This window comes from Bombyx mandarina, chromosome 28 (assembly GCF_030267445.1).
Source record: "Bombyx mandarina strain Sakado chromosome 28, ASM3026744v2".
In the NCBI taxonomy this organism is placed as follows: Eukaryota; Metazoa; Arthropoda; class Insecta; order Lepidoptera; family Bombycidae; genus Bombyx; species Bombyx mandarina.
Genome location: NC_143233.1, coordinates 6,892,459 through 6,912,322, shown reverse-complemented (window position 1 = coordinate 6,912,322; position 19,864 = coordinate 6,892,459). Strand labels below are relative to the sequence as shown.

Genomic DNA, 19,864 nt, shown 5'->3' with positions numbered 1-19,864 from the left:
CGGCAAATGTTCCACGAACACAAAAATAACTAAAACAAAACAAATAAAAGCTTCCAGGAAACACACTTGGTCGGCAGATGTATCACGAACACAGGCCGCGCGAACAATGGCCGGGCTAACAAAAGCCGGGCGAACAAAGACCGGGCGATCGAGTGGACGATGAGCACGTCCGCACGTGATAAAAGTACTACCCAATTTTAGTGCACGTAGTGTATTTCACAATGCAGTGTCCCATGTCGCGAATACAAACGAGTAATTCCCAAGCGCGATTTAATTTGACATCAACTTCAATTCCCTTAATACTAATCGCGAATAGGTCTATTTTAAAGTATAAAAAATTTTATAGACAATATTAACAGGATTGAAATTTGATTAAAAAAATAATATATATATTTATAAATATTTTTAGAGAAAGAGAAAAAAAGATGAATGCAATCACCATTATCATAGCGTTTAATAATTACCCCGCAATTTTAACTCGATTCAAACTTTAGATACCTCCGAAGAAGATCCGTTATACGATACCACGTTATTATTCAATTTATTTTGTTTACTTGAATTCAGTTTAGAATTATTATTGTGTTTCCTGTTGTTCTCTCAGTACAAGCTTAGTAACAAGCTTCTGTTTTTTTTTACTGTGATACTGCTTCTCGTTTTGGCAGAGAAACCTTTTATCGCCGTCATTATTAGCCCACAGTCCACAGCTGGACAGGCCTCTCCTAATTTAAGCTACTGAGTCGGGTCTTTGGCTCTCTTCAAGCACTTCTTCCGGCTATCTTTCTCAAATTATAACTATACCTGCTTGAGGCGTCCCTACATAATATTGCATGGTCCTCAATGAAAAACCCGTCTACAAAACGACAACGTCAGTTCTGCGGGATATCTCCCACTGCCACTTCAGGTTGCCAACTGTTTGATTTATATCAATGGCTTTAGGCCTCTATCGAATAACCTTATACCTGATATTATTGTTAAGCCGGTAAAAGTAACGCCATCTGCCATCAAATAGCAGAAACGAATATCAAAAGAACTAGTAATATCGAGAACGCCCGAAAAGTGTAACGCCATCTATTATCAAATAGCGAAAACACGTCATACCGGTAATATTCTCGATAATTATAAACTTGTCGTGTCCACTATAACAGCGTTGCAGACGTGACAGTTAGTAAACGGATCTACTAGAAGAGGTCAAAGAGGCGTACTCTCATGAGCTGGTCCGAACAAATTAAGACGACATTGAAGTCCAGCATCAATGTCGCTATCCACTACGCAGAGGAGAGGAATGAATGGAGGAACATAGTCCGAACAAAAATGCTCCGTAAAGGTTACGATCCTGACAGGATGAAAGGAGGAGGAAAAATTGAGACTCTGATGTCCAAGGTGAACGAGGTTGAGAACATGTTCTTTGTGATCACAAACAAGACATAGACAGCAACAAATAAGATACTTACATACGTAGGCCTCCACTAATTACCCCTCCCAGAACATTAGATATTACGCAGATTATTTAATGCGATATCTTTATAATGCGGTCATAACTCACCTCCGCTCGCGATATTCCGGACGTGCCCCGGGGAATGAGTATCGGTGTCAGACCTGGAAACAATAGCGGAATATTAAATTATGAATTCCACAAGTAAATTTCCCTGATAGCGTGATTTTTCGGAGGATATTTTTCCTTGTAGCCCCGGAAGGAGTGAACAGTTACAAAAGTTTTATTTTTATTTATTTACTAGCTGAGCCGGCAGACTTCGTAGTGCCTCAATCGATAAATAAAAGACTAAACTAAACTAAACTTTTTTTAAACTTAAAACAAACAAAAGGAACCCGTCCAACGATACACATCAAAGGAAAAACAAAATTGTTATTTTTATTTAATTCCGAGCATTTTCATATTTATGTACCTTTTAAACCTTCTCTGGACTTACACAAATAATTCAAGACTAGACAAGAATAGATTGCTTAGATCGATTGACGAGCTCACAGTCCACCTGGTGTTAAGTGGTTACTGGAGCCCTTAGACATCTACAATGTAAATGCGCCACACACCTTGAAATATAAGTTCTAAGATGTCGAGTATAGTTACAACGACTGCCCCACCCTTCAAACCGAAACGTATTACTGCTTCACGGCAGAAATAGGCAGGGTGATGGTACCTACTCATGCGGACTCACAAGAGGTTCTACCATCAGTAAATTCTCCAGTTATTTCTCTGTCTATTGAATGGTCGATAGCGTATGCATATTAAAAGCAGATAGGAGACAAAAATACGTACATACACCTAGACCTCCAATAATGGTAGTAGTTGATAGTATTGGAAGCTTTTTTTTATTGCTTAGTTGAGTGGACGAGCTCACAGCCCACCTGGTGTGAAGTGGTTACTGGAGCCCATAGACATCTACAACGTAAATGCGCCACACACCTTGAGATATAAGTTCTAAGGTTTCAAGTATAGTTACAACGGCTGCCCCACCCTTCAAACCGAAACGCATTACTGCTTCACGGCAGAAATAGGCAGGACGGTGGTACCTACTCGTGCGGACTCAGAGGTCCTACCACCAATAAATTCTCCAGTTATTTCTCTGTCTATTAAATGGTCAATAACGTATGTATATTAAGAGCAAATAGGACACAAAAATATGTACGTACACCTAAACCTCCAATAACGGTAGTAGTTGATAGTGTTAGAAGCTTTCACGGAAATCACTGTGATTAAATGTGTTAATGACGCGAAAAAGTGGTATGCTCCGTTTGAAGATTAGGACAGCAGCTGTAAATACAATGATCATTATGATTTCGAGCTCATGGATCAAGGTGGATGGCGGAATTAACTTCATAGAGTCTTTGGACACCTGGAAACGCTTCGTGTACCTACCTAGTGGGTCCTTTACTTATACACCCATCTATGGAATGAAAATAAAAACTTATCAAGAACCTCGTCAAAGTCAAGTTATCAGCTCAAAGTCGCTCAGCGAGCCATGGAAAGAGCCATGCTCGGAGTTTCTCTGAAGGATAAAATCCGAAATGAGATTATTCGACAGAGAACTAAAGTCATCTCAAAGAGTCAGCAAGTGGCAGTGGGCTGGCCATATATGCCGTAGGACTGACGATCACTGGAGCAGACGGGCTCTCGAGTGGAGACCGCGCAGCGGAAGACGTAACGTGGGACGCCCCCTGGCTAGATGGTGCGATGACCTCCGCACGGTGGCCGGCAAGAAGTGGATGAGGGGAGCCGCAAACCGGGCTCAGTGGTGTGGATTGGGAGAGGCCTATGTCCAGCAGTGGACGACTGTGGGCTGTTGATGATGATGATGATGATGATGATGATGATGATGATGATGATGATGATGATGATGATGAAGGTACCTCGTCTAGTGAGTCGACACAGATTGATACCACAACCATGCATATTTCTGCCGCGCAGTAATGCATTTTGATTTGAAGAGTAGGGCAGCCGTTGTACTTTAAAAACTGAGACCTTAGAACTCTTATCTCAAGATAGGTGGGGCTATTTACATTGTAGATGTCTACGGGCTCCGGTAATCACTTAACATCAGGTGGGCCATAAGCTCGTCCACCCATCTAAGCAATAAATAAAAAACGGATATACACAAAAGAGTACTGAAAATTTTGTGTTTTTTATTCGGGCAATAATTTCCAAGAAAAGTATTTTATATTAGCTCATTAGTAATTTACCGACCGAAGCTATAACGAGTCAAAACATTTGATAAGTGGAAGATCGTTACGAAGAAAAAACATATTTATTTTGCTACGAACCGGTGATCCCGACGCGATACAAGTATTATTATAAATTATTTGTACTGTAAATGATGATGTTAATAATTTGTAAAGTATACATTGATTGCCGATGTACAAATAATACGGGACGTTGATTTAATACCCGTTCTTCCAATTTAACGTTTCAGTGCTGTACTGTTTTTCGTGGAGAGCCTCATAAAAAATATACTGAGGACACAACGAGCTCGATGGAAAATAATTTTATTTAATTACTTTGTTTTCGACGAGGGAATCTTTATAATATCTTATTTTCACAGTAGATATAGAAGTCAAAGTTAGATATCTTAACATTCTGTTGACAGACAACCCTATTTAGTGAATTCAATAAACTAATGGTCCTGCAGTAGTCGAAATTCGACTATAATTAATTGAAATTGTAAGTTTGTACATTATTATGATTCTATTGTTAAAGACTATTATACTTCTATAATCACAAATTTCGCCAAGACTACACTATAGACAAATATTATTATAATAAACACAAACAATATTCAATATATTCTCAATTTAACTACGGACTTTAAGCAATAACAAAAGTTTGACAATAAACAAAGAGTGTATGTATGTGTGTGTGTGTGCGTGTGTGTCAAACATGTGGTAGTGTGCGTAATGTTTTTTTTATTGATTTAATCTAAGTGTGGGAAATTTCGTACTCCTCCGTCCGCGCAATTTTCGTAAAAAGGGATACAAAGTTTTTCCTTCACGTATTAATATATAGATAAAAATCAAGTGGTTTTAAAAGGTATGATCGCGTGACGTCAGATGTTTGTGCTAGGTATAATTCGGTTTGACGAATCAGGATAAGCGCAATGATTACGCGGGAAAACTAAGACCAAATCCGGCTCGCGGATTCGGATGTCGCGAGAAAGTCTTATTTAAGCTCGCACTAATGATGAGGCAGCTAGAAGCATACACTATAAGTACCTTGAATTCAACTAGATTTTTAATGTACAAACGCTAAAAACAAAATTGCGAACACTCTCTTTAAGTAATAAAGGATAATGTACCACCATCGTTTGCGTGTAGCTTTTATCCGGCTTGAAGCATGAGACAGCCGTTAATACAGTTGAGACTACGACCTCATGTCTCAAGGTGGATGACGATATTCACGTTATGCTATTTCACATTTTTTTCAGACGGGGGGGACTGGTCCACGACTACGAACCGCAGGCCCAAGGATGGTTTTAGGACCCTACCAGAGCTCATTCGACAACCAATTTTTTTTTATGGCCCGTGTAGTCAAACGATCATACGGCCAACCTGATGGTGAATGCTTACCGTCGATTATGAACGCTAGTTATACCAGGGGCAGAGTCAAACCGCTCGCCACCACTGGCTACGCTCCGCAAGCCTCATCATATTTATTTACGAATTCGAAAATCCCGATACCGATCACTCATTGTGCCTCAATCCTTTTTCGTTACATTCAGCGACGTAAAACTTTAAAGCCAATAAAACGCGAACAAACCAAGAAGAGCTGATAAGCGCCTTTTTATACAATCGTAGCTGTACGAGTGTACATTTTAAAATAATCTCGGAATGCCGAAACAATTTGTTTAGTAAGAGTACCGCGTCGTATGATAGCGGCGTATATAAAAATCCCATAGTTGTCACTGCGTAGAAGCAAACTCGCACCCAGACCTCCGATTGAAGAATTTCAATGCATTTGATTTACTTGAAAACTGGTTAACCAAAGTTTTTAAAATAAATGAAGGTACAGTACCAGGCAATAAATATTGCACATCGATATTTAGAAAGAGACAGTCGTCTAATTATGTTTTTGTTGTATAGCGTTACTTGTATGCGAGGAAACACTGAAGATCCGGTATATATGGAGATTAAATGTCAATTATGTAATGTGCGACAGGTATAACGCTCTACAAAGCAAAAATTAACCGTCTCTTTCCCACGGTCGATGTGCAAGATTTATCGTCGGGTACTGTACTATTGTTACCAATACTATATATCGTGACAGGATTGATGGTGCAGTAGCTAGCAGCCCTGGTAGTTGCGTAAGGGTCGTGGTTTCGATTCTAGCATCGCAAACGTTGTGTGATGAATAGGTTTTTTTGCTCTTTGTTTGGGTGCTAATCTATACTTCTATACTAATATTATAAAGCTGATGAGTTGTTTGATCGCGCTAATCTCAGGAACTACTGGTCCGATTTGAAAAATTCTTTCAGTGTTAGATAGCCCATTAATCGGGAAAGGCTATAGACTATTTAGCATTACGCTGAGACCAATGCAAGCGGAGCATCAATAAGGAATGTTTCAAAATCGGGGTTTTAATCCCTTTTGAAAGCTCCCACTGCGTGAGCTGCGGAAACGATTAAAGTTTCGCTAAAGTAATGTATCAGAGAATTGTTCCCCTTTAAAAGATCTAAAAAAAAGTCCGCGACAGCATATGTCTATATATTAAGGTTGGCTCACTATAACGTTTTTTATGTTAAACAAATTTGTTCTAAAATAAAGCATTATTTGTGAACTATTCCACGCGGACGAAATCGCGGGCAAAAGCTAGTTATCTATATATGTATATATTTAAACGCATATAAGTATGTTTATCAGTCTCTGGTATGTATAACACAGGGATATAGGAATATAGGATTACATTGGGGCAGTATGACCGTGCATTATTTGTTCCGAGTTATTATTATTGTAATTGCATTCCCGCACGGATGGCCAACACTATCCGGCATTACCAATATGTATATTTTAAGTGGAGAACCAATCACACGGTCCTCGCCTCCAATAATATTTTCTGTTTCATTAATAAAAATAATCATACGTACATATTATAATGTTGACGCAGAATATGAAATTGATTGTGATTTTTCACAACGGTAGAGATGCGGCTGGCGCCACCTGTAACAAAGAATAACTTCAGAATACTAATGAAATGATTTAAAGGTTTCCCAATTAAAAATTTAAATGTCGTCAAGTCGTCGTGGCCTAAAGGATATGACGGCCGGTGCATTCGTAGCGAGCGATGCGACCGTGCCGGTGTTCGAATCCCGCGGGCAGGTATAAATTTTTCTAATGAAATACGTATTTAGCAAATTTTCATGATTTACTTCTACGATAAAGGATTAAGACGGTGTAATAAAAAACAAACCCGCAAAATCATAATTTCCGTAATTACGTCTTGTGAGTCCGCACGGCTAGGTACCACCGCCCTGCCTATTTTCGCTGTGAAACAGTAATGCGTTTCGGTTTGAAGGGTGGGGAAGCCGTTGTAACTGTTCTGAGACCTTCGAACTCATACCTCAAGGTGGGAGGCAGCATTTACGTTGTAGATGTCAATGGGCTCCAGTAACCACTTACCACCAAGCAATAAAATAAAATAAATCCAAATGAACAAATTTTGAAATTTATAATGTTAGTATAGAATAGCTTCTCCAAGTTGATAATAAAATACGAACCAAGTCTCGCTTGTTCACGTACAACAAGAGACTGTATTATTATTATGTATTATGTATACTATAATATTATAAAGAGGAAAAATTTGTTTGTTTGTTTGTATTGAATAGGCTCCGAAACTACTGAACCGATTTGAAAAATTCTTTCACTATTTGGAAGCTACACTATTCCCGAGTGACATAGGCTATAATCTTTTTTGAAAAAAATTAGGGATCCTTACTAAAACTCCAATAATGTAACCCAATGTGTAAAAAAATTACCTAAAATATTCTTTACATTGCGTGCCCTGCGAAAACTATTGATGATAGAATAAAATAATGTACTACGACTTTGTAGAACACATTATTATTTATAAAAAGTGTCGCGACAGCATATTATTGTGTCTAACTATTATAGTTACGCTGCAATAAGTGTTCTTTTATTTAAAAAAATAAAACAATTTCAAATATCGTTGAAATTTTTGTTAAATACCCGAGCGGAGCCGGAGCGGGCCGCTTGTTTATTATAATATTCTCATAACAAAACTTCTGTCGAACTATTCTAAGTAATGAATACGTCTTGTTACTTGCACTCAGCGTGGCAGCCAGACCGATCCCCGAGGTCGGCGAGGTCGTTCTGAATGGGACATCATTAAACCGTGACAAACAACCACAATTGGATGGTGGTAAGCAAGAGAGAATCAACACGAAATTTTGTCTATACTTAATATTATAAAGAGGAAAGATTTGTTTGTTTGTTTGTTTCGAATAGGCTCCGAAACTACTGGACCGATTTGAAAAATTCTTTTTCCATTAGAAGCCGACATTGTCCCTGATGAACATAGGCTACTTTTTTTTAATTTAATTTTATTTTATTTTTTTGGTTTCACATGTGTTTTAATGTTTCCGAAGCGAAGCGAGGACGGGTCGCTAGTCGTTAATAAGACTGAATTTTTTACTTATTTCAAATTCGTTATCACCGGTCCATATCAAATATTCTAGAAACAGAATCATGCTAATCGATGTAACGGAAATCATACTCCATCAGCAATACTACAATAGGACAAACATGTATAATGATAAACAATATTCTAGAATGATTGAACAATAAAATACTTAATTGCGTTTTCTGTGATATACTAAGAAAACAGCATATTAAGCCTTTAATCTTCTTTTTAAATTATTATTTTAAATAGTTTTATTGAATTATGTAAAACTGAGCTTCTTTTTTTTTCTAAATAACGGACAGGTCAGTGAATATGTTAAGAAATTATTATTTTTAAAAACTAACGTGTTTTAAAGGTTTAAAGGTTTTTCTTTACACATATACATCAATAAGATTTTACCGGCAAGTGAAAGTGATAGAATGCGTCGAAATATTTTACTCCTAAGCTATTTGACATATAAATTTTGGTTCTTTGTTTGCTGCAATTGCGTAGGACTGTACATGGCTCATCTGATCCCTAACAACGTAAATTGCACCACTAATTTTTAGACAATACTTCGAACGTTTGAATTTGTTGTAATGTTTGATTCACAGCCAAAATAATAACTACTCATTTAATATCTGCATTCTTCAAGAAATCGGCATTAGGCAGGGTCTTTCGGCGCTCGTGCATGGACGCATAGTATAATTTTTTGGACATATATCCCTGCGAGTAAATGACTCCATAGAGCGCCTTGTCCTTCAGGACAAAGTAGAAGGCACCAGACCGCATGGTAGGCTGCCCATGCGATGGACCGACCAGGTCAAGTCGGCAGTTGGCAGCTGTTTACATGAGTGTACCAGGCTCATCACAAACCTGGAGAAATTGCGATTGCTCGTGAGGCGCATAGCATCTGCCAACAGTAATGAACAACAGTACTGAATAATAACGATCACGACCGCTCTGATAAGAGTGATACGATAATGATAACGGCCGTCTGGTGTAGCGGTAAGTGACATGGTCACTACACAAGGGGTTCGCGGGTTCGAATCCCGCCAAGGGAAGATATTTGTATGATAAATATAAATGTCTTTGCCAGGGTTATGGATGTATATTAAATATATGTATGTGTATAATAAAAATATTACATTTATTTCCGTTATCTGGTACCTGTAACACAAGTTCTTTACGAACTTATCACGGGACCAGTTAACGTGGCGTGATTGTTAGTAAATATTTATTTATTATTATTTATTAATGAATCAGTTATTCCTTCGACAATCACGTTTACAAACATACGTAATCATTGCATAAAAAACTCTATAATACAATTTCGCCACCTTGAGAACATAAATTAATGTATGTCATATATTGCGCGCCAAAAATAAGACGATATTAACCGATTTGACGAACATAACTTACAATTTGTTCTAATTATAGCAGTAGAGGAATTTGGTTGGAAACCACCGAAGTAACCACTGCTGTAAGCCTATGTTTTTTCTATTGTTCGGTTGTGTGAAAGTGTTCACGGCTTGGTTTTAAGCGGATACAGAAACTCATAGATGTTAACCATTTAAATGCCGCCATCCATCTTGCGATATGAGTTCTAAATCTGAGTCTCATAGTACAAAAGTTGCACCAATCAACAAGTCAAAACGCATTACTATTTAACTACAGAAATAGGCAGAGCGGTCTACTTACTCGTGCGATTTTAAAGACACCCTTCCATTAGTAAAATTAATAATGCAAATATAGTATTAAAAGTTCAGAATGACCAGGATCGTGTACACAACATTTCTTCTTCAGTTGCATGTACTTTCAACATAGATCCTCTCTGGTTTGAAAGCTAAGGCCCCGCGAAACACCTTTTTTTATTTATTCTTTCCTACCTATTTTGATATCCTTGAGAGGCTATTTCAGCTTCGCCCTAACATGTAGGTGAGCTCACGGGGCTCAAACCGGAGCGTTGCTAACATTGACCCTAGCAAGAGCAATGCTTCGCAGAATCTACCACCGGATCGGAAACGCGACCCACTGAGAAGATCCGGCGAGAAACATAACCGCTCGACCACGGTCCCCAAATTATATAACGAATTTCGAATTTAAAAACACAACATTGAATGGAGCCTCATTAAAAGATGACCGACACCCACAAATTGCTGCTCATTGTTCGACTGTGACACAAATTTTTGAGGATATTTTCAACCTCGTTCATCAAAACATTTAAAGAGCAACCCCATTGTGTGTATCTCGCATTATTTTCGGTATTCCCATTGAAATGTAGGTACAGCGAAGATTATAAGATTATCTTTAACTGACGTGTAAAGGTTTTTGTTGTTATTTTATTAAACTCAACGGATTCCGGCTGGCTTTGTTTGCCGAAACACGATAACACCATTTGCGAAATAATCACTAACTTAATTAAATTTCGCTTACCAGTAGCTAATATATTCTCTGGTCGTATTATCTTTTAATTATTTCCTTTAACGCTACGCTTAGCGATTAGTTCCGATATTGAGAATCTTCTGAGAATTGCCGAGTGGTTAATAAGAGCAACCACCCACAGAAACTCAAGCCCACGTCCTGCGAATAGTAACTGTTGAGAGAGACAGAGAGAGAGAGTATTCTTTATTGTACACCCAAAAAAAAAACAATGCGAAACATTAAATACAAATAAAAGGACAATTGGCGGTCTTATCGCTAAGAACAATCCATCCATCATCCACAACTATCAGGTGGAAAAGAATCATTTGGAAACAATTGGAAAGTGTTGCGCAAGTTTCTCTTTCTATCTTTCGCATATAGTGCACTCAGAATCGAGAGACCTGTGTGTTCACGATGGTTCACGACTACCCATACAACCCATAACTTTATGATCACAGCAATCGAAGATTCAATAGGCAATCGCATACCAAAGAGCAGCCATCCACAGAAACTCAAATTCACGTCCTACGAATCGTAACTTTTGAGAGAGAGAGAAAGAGAGAGAGAATTCTTTATTGTACACAAAAAAAAACAATGCGAAACATTAAATACAAATAAAAGGACAATTGGTGGTCTTATTGCTAAGAGCAATATCTTCCATCCACCATCCACAGCCATTCCAAAGAATCATTTGGAAACGAATGGAAACTGTTGCGCAAGTTTCTCTTTCTATCCCTCGTATATAGTCCACTTAGAATCGAGCGAGCCGTGTTCACGACTGTCCATACAACCCATAACTTTATGACCACAGCAATCGAAGATTCAATTGGAAATCGCATACCAAATAACGTAAAACCTGATCGCAAATCAATAGCTAAATTCGACGCTAACGCATCGGCCGATAATTGAAAGCATGTCAGATGCAATTGGGGTGATTGCTGATCAACGTATTTCCCTTTGTGTTGTCCAGTCCAGAGTAGCATCGGGGAAGTGATATTAACTTGAATATAGGTGGTGGCTACATATTTTATGTTGTAACTATAAGCTGCCAGTGAAAACCTTACAACAAATCCATAATTAAACATAATTTGAATTGAATTCAGCCTCATAGTGATGATCCCCTAAGCAAATCAATTGGAAAGTTTAACGTTATGGTAATAAAGTATGGTAAGGTAAGGTAAGGGGTATTGTGATTCCGCACTGGTAGCTACGACTACCCTAATATTTCTCTACCACAAAACAATCATCAGCAAACTATACACTTAAGACTTAGAACATAGCGGCGTCCACAGTGTGATATATACTTGTTTGTAGCTGTCACCAGATGGTCAATAAATACAAAATAGATAAGACAAAAAGAAGTATATCCAGACAACAAATACTACCACTTGATTTGTAGGTATATACGACAAAGGGAAGATCTTCCACCGAGCGGGTGATATAGCTCGGTAGCCCGACACGGTCCGAATGTTGTTGTTCGGAACTTGTATATATGCAAGCTTATCTTGAAAATGTCGTAAGCGAGATTCAGGCATCTGTCAATTATCTTGCGTTGTATGGTGGCTACCCGCCACAGATTTATATGGGATTCTTTGGAAGGATTATCATCTATCATTTAACAGAATTCACTGTAATATCGTAAACGTCATCTTTCACATACCCTATTTAGCTGACCCAAAAAAATGTCTATTCGATATTATTATTATATTATATTTGAATTATTTTTCTCATTTATTTCTTTGGTTTACAACGCTTCCTAACGGAAAACACAATTATATTAATACGCTTTTATTAGCTTCAGACGTATGTATGTTAGTATGTAACGGAATCTTTGAACATGATTTTGACCCCCTTCAAAACGTCGGATTAACTCGAAATTTGGTGCACTTATTAAGGACCGACGACAATTCAAAATTAAAAAAAATTAAAAAATTGAAAATCAACATAAAATATTTATAACTACTGATACCATGCACCCCACGCTTTTTTTTACAACAAAATCCTTTTTTCTTACACTATTTTTAATTCAAATTTATTTTCTATTTTTTAGTTGGATTTTCTATAAAAGAGTAATTTGTTAGTTTTTTTAAGTATTTTTTTAAGCTATTGCATAGCTTTTATTGCGGGCCTTGAGCGTGGCGACCGAATCATGAAATTCCGTAACGGAAAAAACCTTACACCCCTTACTCCGCCTACCATGTAGCTCGCGTTCAACACATTCACACGTTGCGTTTGTGTAGTGTTTGTGAATAAGCGCGTGGCGTCACGTCACACTGCATGAGCATCATGAAAAATCTGCCCATCTCTCTCTCACGCAGTCTAGTTTATGAGTGTGAAGGGGACAGTTAATGTTTCGCTTTTGTTAATGTTTATAAATATAGCGTGGTCTTATTTTTATTATTGTTTTAATATTAAATTATTATTGTCTAATTATAATTGCATAAGTTGATAAAAAATGCTATGCAATAGCTTTACCGCGGCAGTCCCCCAGTGCCACACGTCTTTTTTTTTAAGCTTGACATGTAACGGTTTCTTTCAACATTAATTTCATCGGCTTGACGTCCGATCAAATTGAAAATTTGCGCACGTATCAAGGACCGTTGATAATAGATTTTATTACTTTAGGATCACCAGAACGGAAATTTTTCGTCTTGGTATTTAACCGTGTTTTTTTTCCAAACTTTTTTTTATTGCCCTTGTAGGCAGACGAGTATACGGCCCACCTGAAGCTGAGTGGTTACCGTCGCCCATGGACTTCAGCAATACCAGGGGCGGAGCCAAGCCGCTGCCTACCGCAATCATCAAATTAATCAAATTTATCAATAAATTTATCTATTCTTTTTTATAACAAATAAAAGTTAAAATAATAATTCGATCACCCAAAGCCATTTAAAAATTAAACATTAATACATATAATTTAAATTAATTTTACGGTATACTCTCACGCTTTTTTTTTTAATTATATTATTCTCGACGTTTCTAATATTTACAGTTTTGTAATTAATAACCTACAGAGGGTGAATACGCCAGATTAATTAGTAAAAATATCGACTGACGATATCTGAAGAATGCTATTAATACGTGTGTGTTTATTTATTGTATGCATCTTCACGATTGACTTCCACGGTGAAGGAATAAATAACATCGTGCAATAAAAACCCCCAAACCCGCAAAATTATAATTTGCGTAATCACTGGTGGTAGGATCTCTTGTGAGTCCGCACGGGTGGGTAGGTAGGTACCACCGCCCCGCCTATTTCTGCCGTGAACCAGTAATGCGTTTCAGTTTAAATGGTGGCGCAGCCGCTGTAACTATACTGAGACCTTTGAACTTATATCTCAAGGTGGGTGGCGCATTTACGTGGTAGATGTCTATGGGCTCCAGTAACCACTTAACACCAGGTATGCTCAAGCAATAAAAAGAAAAAAAAACATGACTGGCCCAGAGCCTATTGGCATTCCGATGTTAGTGTTACTAAATATATAATAATAATTTATAATACTCGTATAATAGTATACTAGATGATGAGCTTTGCTCGTTTTTTTTTTTGATAACGTCATCTTGTTGTGTCTTTAAAGCGGTTAGTTGCCCTCAATTAAAAAAAATTGTATTATTATTCGCCAATAGATGTCGGGAAGAGTTGATTATTGAAAACACGAATAAAACATTTTCTGTAAATAAACCGTAGCTAGATCGATTTATCGCCCCCATAATCCCCTGTATACTAAATTTTATGAAAATCGTTGGAGCCGTTTCCGAGATTCAGACATACAAGAATTGCTCGTTTAGAAGTATAAGATTAATAGAGACGAGCTGACCATGTTAGGAGATACGGTCGCAGTCCATGGACAATTAACACCACAAAATGGAAAGGACCGCAAGGCGTGAGAACTAGAAGTCACCCGGGTGTCCGGTGCCGGGTGCTCGGCAGGACGAAATTGTATCCAAAGCAGGAAGAGACTGGATGACCACTGCTAAAGATAAGGAAGAATGGAATTTTTTGGAGGAGGCTTTTGCCCCGAGGGCAAACATTAAAAGGACATTAAATGGCATGAGTACATTTATTATGATTACTTAGTAATATAATTATACATTTATTATGATTACTTAGTAATATAATTATTAAATACTATATTAATTAAGCTCTATCTAATTATTATGGAATTAAATAAAGCTATTTTATTATTATATATTAATAGACTTCTAATAGAATAGATAATTATTTTTGGTACATGTCCTCCTCGATTGAATTGAGTAGCCGCTGTCCCATCCCTAAAAACCAATTAGGCATGGCTGCTTCGCGGTAGTAATAGGCAATATAGAATCACTATTATCTAGGGTTATAATTCGATATATATAATATACAGAAAGAAAACTATTTTGTTTATCATCCCGGGAATACATTTTGTGCATTAGCGCCACACCTTTCTGTCACTGCGCTCGAGATAGCTTTAAATACTTAATGACTACAGCGAACTTCGGTGTTATAATTAAAGTTTACAGCGCGTAAAACGAATTAACTTTTTATGACTAAGATAAAATAAATGACGCACCGACGAAAGAAAAAAAAAAGTATAATTGTTTTGGTGTTCTGCTTTAGATTTTTGGAAGTGAATTGCGTGTCGGTTGTAAAGAAAGAATTGTGTTTGTTTTTTGGGAACAGAATAGATATGTGGGTACTCAAGAGATTTATGGCTATTGCTTAGATGAAAGGATCTAATCCATATGCCGGTGGCTAAGTGGTTAAAAAACCTATACACATCAACAACGGAAATGTCGCCACCCATCTTGAGACGTCAGTTCTACCAGTGGCTGGTCCACCCTTCAAACCGAAAGGCATTACTGCTACTCGGCTAAATAGGCAGGGTGGTGATATAAGTAAGTTTTACTGGTGGTAGGACCTCTTGTGAGTCCGTGCGGATAGGTACCACCGCCCTGCTTATTTCTGCCGTGAAGCAGTAATGCGTTTCGGTTTGAAGGGTGGGGTAGCCGTTGTAACTATACTGAGACTTTAGAACTTGTATCTCACAAGGTGGGTGGCGCGTCTACGTTGTAGATGTCTATGGGCTCCAGTAACCACTTAACATCAGGTGGGCTGTGAACTCGTCCACCCATCTAAGCAATAAAAAAAATAAAAAAAAGTGCGGTCTTAAAACTCGCTTTACCACCAGTTAAGATAATTTATACAATTTACCCAGTGAAGCAGCCCGTATCATCATCATCAGCCTATAGCAGTCCACTGCTGGACATATGCCGCCACTGTACTATACGCTATATACAAAAAGTAGTCCGTTTTCGTTCTAAATATTTCTCAACAAATGTTTATATTAAATGCCTTAGATGAGCGATACGATGTGAGTACCGCAGTTCGAAATACAAAGTCAAAACCTCCGTTAATTTGTAATTATCCCACACTTTCAACTAGAATGAATGCATCAAGCCAGGAATAACAAGGACGTTGGTGGAGTTATTGGCTCAAAATTATGTAGACTAAAATCCATTTAATTTTAATTTGCCATTTTAAAATCCATACATTTAAAATCATTTTAATATAAATTTTAATTTTAAAATCCTTATAAATTTAATTTGCGTAATCACTGGTGGAGGACCTCTTGTGATTCCACATGGGTAAGTACCACCACCCTGCCTTTTTCTGCCGTGAAGCAGCAATGCGTTTCGGTTTGAAGGGTGGGGCAGCCATTGTAACTATACTGAGACCTTAGAAATTATCTCGAGGTGGGGGCGCATTTACGTTGTAGATGTCTATGGGCTCCAGTAACCACTTAACACCAGGTGAGCTGTGAGCTCGTCCACCCATCTAAGCAATACAAAAAAAAAGTCAGAAGATTTCATATCTCCAGCGTAGAAGTCGTTTGTGGACAGGGGTGAACAAAAAATGGTAATAGCCTGCGGTATTTAAGACCACGCATAGTCGCTAACTCGAGTGTTCTGATGACTCACAAATTGGAAACGGAATCCTTATATTCTGTTAATGATAAGGGCTCACACAGTGTAAACTTTTTTTTTTAGCATTTACGAAATAAAGAAAGGCGATTTAGGATTTTTTGCGACCGTTTAAGTCCTATTTATAAATTCGTTGTTTTTTTCTTCTTTATCTCTATTATATTTCTATAATAATGATTATTTGTAAAACTAATTCAGTAATTTTAGTTATACATACTTGTTATTGATTGGCTGATTTGCTCATGTATTTTTTTAAAAGTGGAAACTTATTTGGTTTTCGCTGCACCCATTTTTAACAATAACATTTCATGGATATTTTTTATCTCATGTTTGTTTATTTCAATCAAATGAATGGTTACAATAAAACGTGCCGCTCACTGATTTGATATAAAAACTGATCGGGATTCCGAAATACAAATCATAACATCGTGCTTAAACGCTACAATGCTTAGCGCCGAGCCCATCGCAATATACAGAGCCGTGCGTAGAAGGTCCATTGAAAAAATCCTGCAAATGAATACCTACGCTGCTTCTTTGGCCATTAAGCTAATGACGCGTTACTATTAGCTCGACCCAACTCCCTACCATGTTATACTTTTTGCGGTAAGCCATATTGCAGGGAATTTCCAGAGTTACTTTTAACTTACGAACTTAACTTCTCTATTACATAAAGATCTCTTCTTTATATATTCTCTGGAAATGTAGTACTTTAGTCTTAAGTGAAACAAGAAATCGTTCGTCTATTTTGATTACTTTCATTCAAAGTATAGACAGGCCTGATTCAACTGTTTTGTTAGATGGATTGCTATTGACTTTTCTATGAGTTTTGGTGCTCTATGTGTACGAGTGCTATTTTCTGATTGTACAGCGTCTTATAGTCCGCACGTATTAATATCAACACTCTCTCTGCCTATTTTTGCCGCGAATCAGTAATGCGTTCCAATATGTACAGTTCGTTACTCTATACAATTGGGTCTTAGACCTAATATGTCGAGGTTGCCGGTGGTATTCATGGTGTGATTACTATGGGATCTAACAACTACATAATGTTAGATGATCCGTGAGCTTATTTCTACATTTAAGCCATTAAAAATATACTGTGTGTTCGATTAGGATAACTCTAGAGTATAATTTCGTGATTTGTTATGTTCTTTATATAATCGCAACCATCGAACCAAAATTTATTCTTACTACCAATAACTATTCTATCTCAATCGTAGCTCTTACCAAATATTTTTTTCCTACCTAAGATGATAGCCTTGAGAGGCTATATCAGCGTTACCGAACGAGAAAGTGAGCTCACGGGGCTCAAACCTGACGAAGTTGCTAACACTGACTCTAGAAAGATCAGTGCTTTGCAGATACTGGATTGAAAACGCGATCTACTGAGGAGATCCGGCGAGAAACTCAGTGGGCTGTGTCTGTGGTTCCAAACATAATTACACATCTTACTGGTATTCCCTGAGGGCTATGAAATCTGCTTAATCACATGAGCTTAAAGGGAATCTTCTACGATAAACAGGTGTTTTCCGCGCCCTTAGCGTGCTGATGCAATATGATCTGCTTTTTATAATAAAACTAGCTGACCCGGCAAAGGTTGTTTTGCAATATACATTATTCCTAGGAAATTTTTGGGACCACCCTTAACGTTTAGGGGTATGAAAAATAGATGTTGACCGATTCTCAGACCTACCCAATATGCATGCAAAAACTTCATGAGAATCGCTTCGGCCATTTCGGACGAGCTTGGCAACACGAGAATTTGTAAAAGAGATTGACCAATTCTCAGACGTACCCAAAATGCATGCAAAAACTTCATGAGAATCGCTTCGGCCATTTTGGACGAGCTTGGCAACACGAGAATTTGTAAAAGAGATAAGCCGTATTATCGTTTATAATAACTAATTTTTGCGCCCTAAAAAATAAAATCGCTCACTACAGGGCTGATTAGCAGCAAGTTCTTGTGTAATTGAGGGTAAGATCGTACACAATACGTGTACAGTTGTGAGCAATAATGTTACTAATGTAGGGAAGATCGTTACGGCCAATGTTGCTTTAGGCTCCGCGCTCACTGTTTTCATAAATGGAGATTGGAATACACAAAATGTAAGTTAATTATTTAAATAGATAAATATTCGGAGAGTAATCACACACGATCACCTAAGGCTTAAAAGCCCTAAGGCTCCAAACTAATATTGGGGACCCTGAATGGGAATCTGATGGAAATTTGGATGGGAATCGATACTGATAATATAATATATGTATATACATACTCATATGTGCTTTAAATATACATTTGTGGCCAGGTAATTTTGTGTGATTTGTAATTAACCATCAACGTGCTTATTTTATTGGAAAAAAAAATGATTCTTAAAAATCGTTTAATGTTCATTGGATCCCATAGAGTATCCTTGAGACACTAAATTTACAGACTCCTATCGGTAGATAGGTACATAGACACAAGTTCATAACATAATTGTAACTATTGAAACCTTAGAATTCATACCTCAAGATGGGTGGTATTTACGTTGTAGATGTCTATGGGCTCCGGTAACCACTTAACAGCAGGTGGGCCGTGATCTCGTCCACCGACCTAAGCAATAAAAAATAAATAAATAAATAATAGCACGGGGAACGTTTTCTACAGATTGAAAACCTTACAATTGGTAATTTGGTGGATTTTTTTTTCTTATCTACAGGTGTACGATCCCACAGGCACTGAAAGTAATAAATACCAGAGACCATTAAAAGTTTAAAACCTTCGTCCACCTTGAGCATCGCCTTTTCCTCCGTTAAAATCGATAAGCATAACTTCTCGCCAAAAATGGGTCTATGCAAACTTTATAAATTCTGCATTTTCAATCGCAATGTCGCTTCTACTAAAAGTTTGATAAGAAAGCCTATCAAATGATTCATCTATACCAGAAGATTATTTAGTTAGTACAGTGTGCGTTGGCCTTATCGGACAAATGTTGCGCCAGTAATGTTTGTTCCGGTCCATTAGCCGTGACTCTTGTAGCTTATGGTGCAAACGAGACCCATTGTAATTACTTGTGGACCAACCTATTAATTTGTTGGACAACGTAAATGCTAGTAGTTGCTTCTGTTTATCCCTTATTTTATATTTTGTTAATATAACGATCTTCGAATCCAATACCACCTACCTATTTTTCTAATGAAATACGTAATTATTAGTGAGCTAATTAAATAGACTAGTGGTCCCGCAGTAGTCGAAATTCGACTACAATTAATTGAAATTATAAATTTGAACATTAATATGGTTCTATTGTCAAAGACTATTTATTATACTTTTATAATCACAGATTTCGCCAAAACTACACTTTAGACAAATAT

At 37.5% G+C, this 19,864-nt stretch overlaps 1 protein-coding gene across 1 annotated transcript in view; it reads right to left on the bottom strand.

The window, feature by feature from the left end:
* LOC114243371 (cell adhesion molecule Dscam2) overlaps positions 1–19,864 on the bottom strand; it is a 160,063-nt gene that overhangs the window by 55,323 nt on the left and 84,876 nt on the right. The window contains exons 3-4 of the mRNA XM_089738982.1: positions 6,591–6,663; positions 1,544–1,596 (exon numbers count right to left, since the gene is read on the bottom strand). Of these exons, the coding sequence (XP_089595108.1) occupies positions 1,544–1,596; positions 6,591–6,663 (126 nt within the window). The remainder of the gene's footprint in view (positions 1–1,543; positions 1,597–6,590; positions 6,664–19,864) is intronic.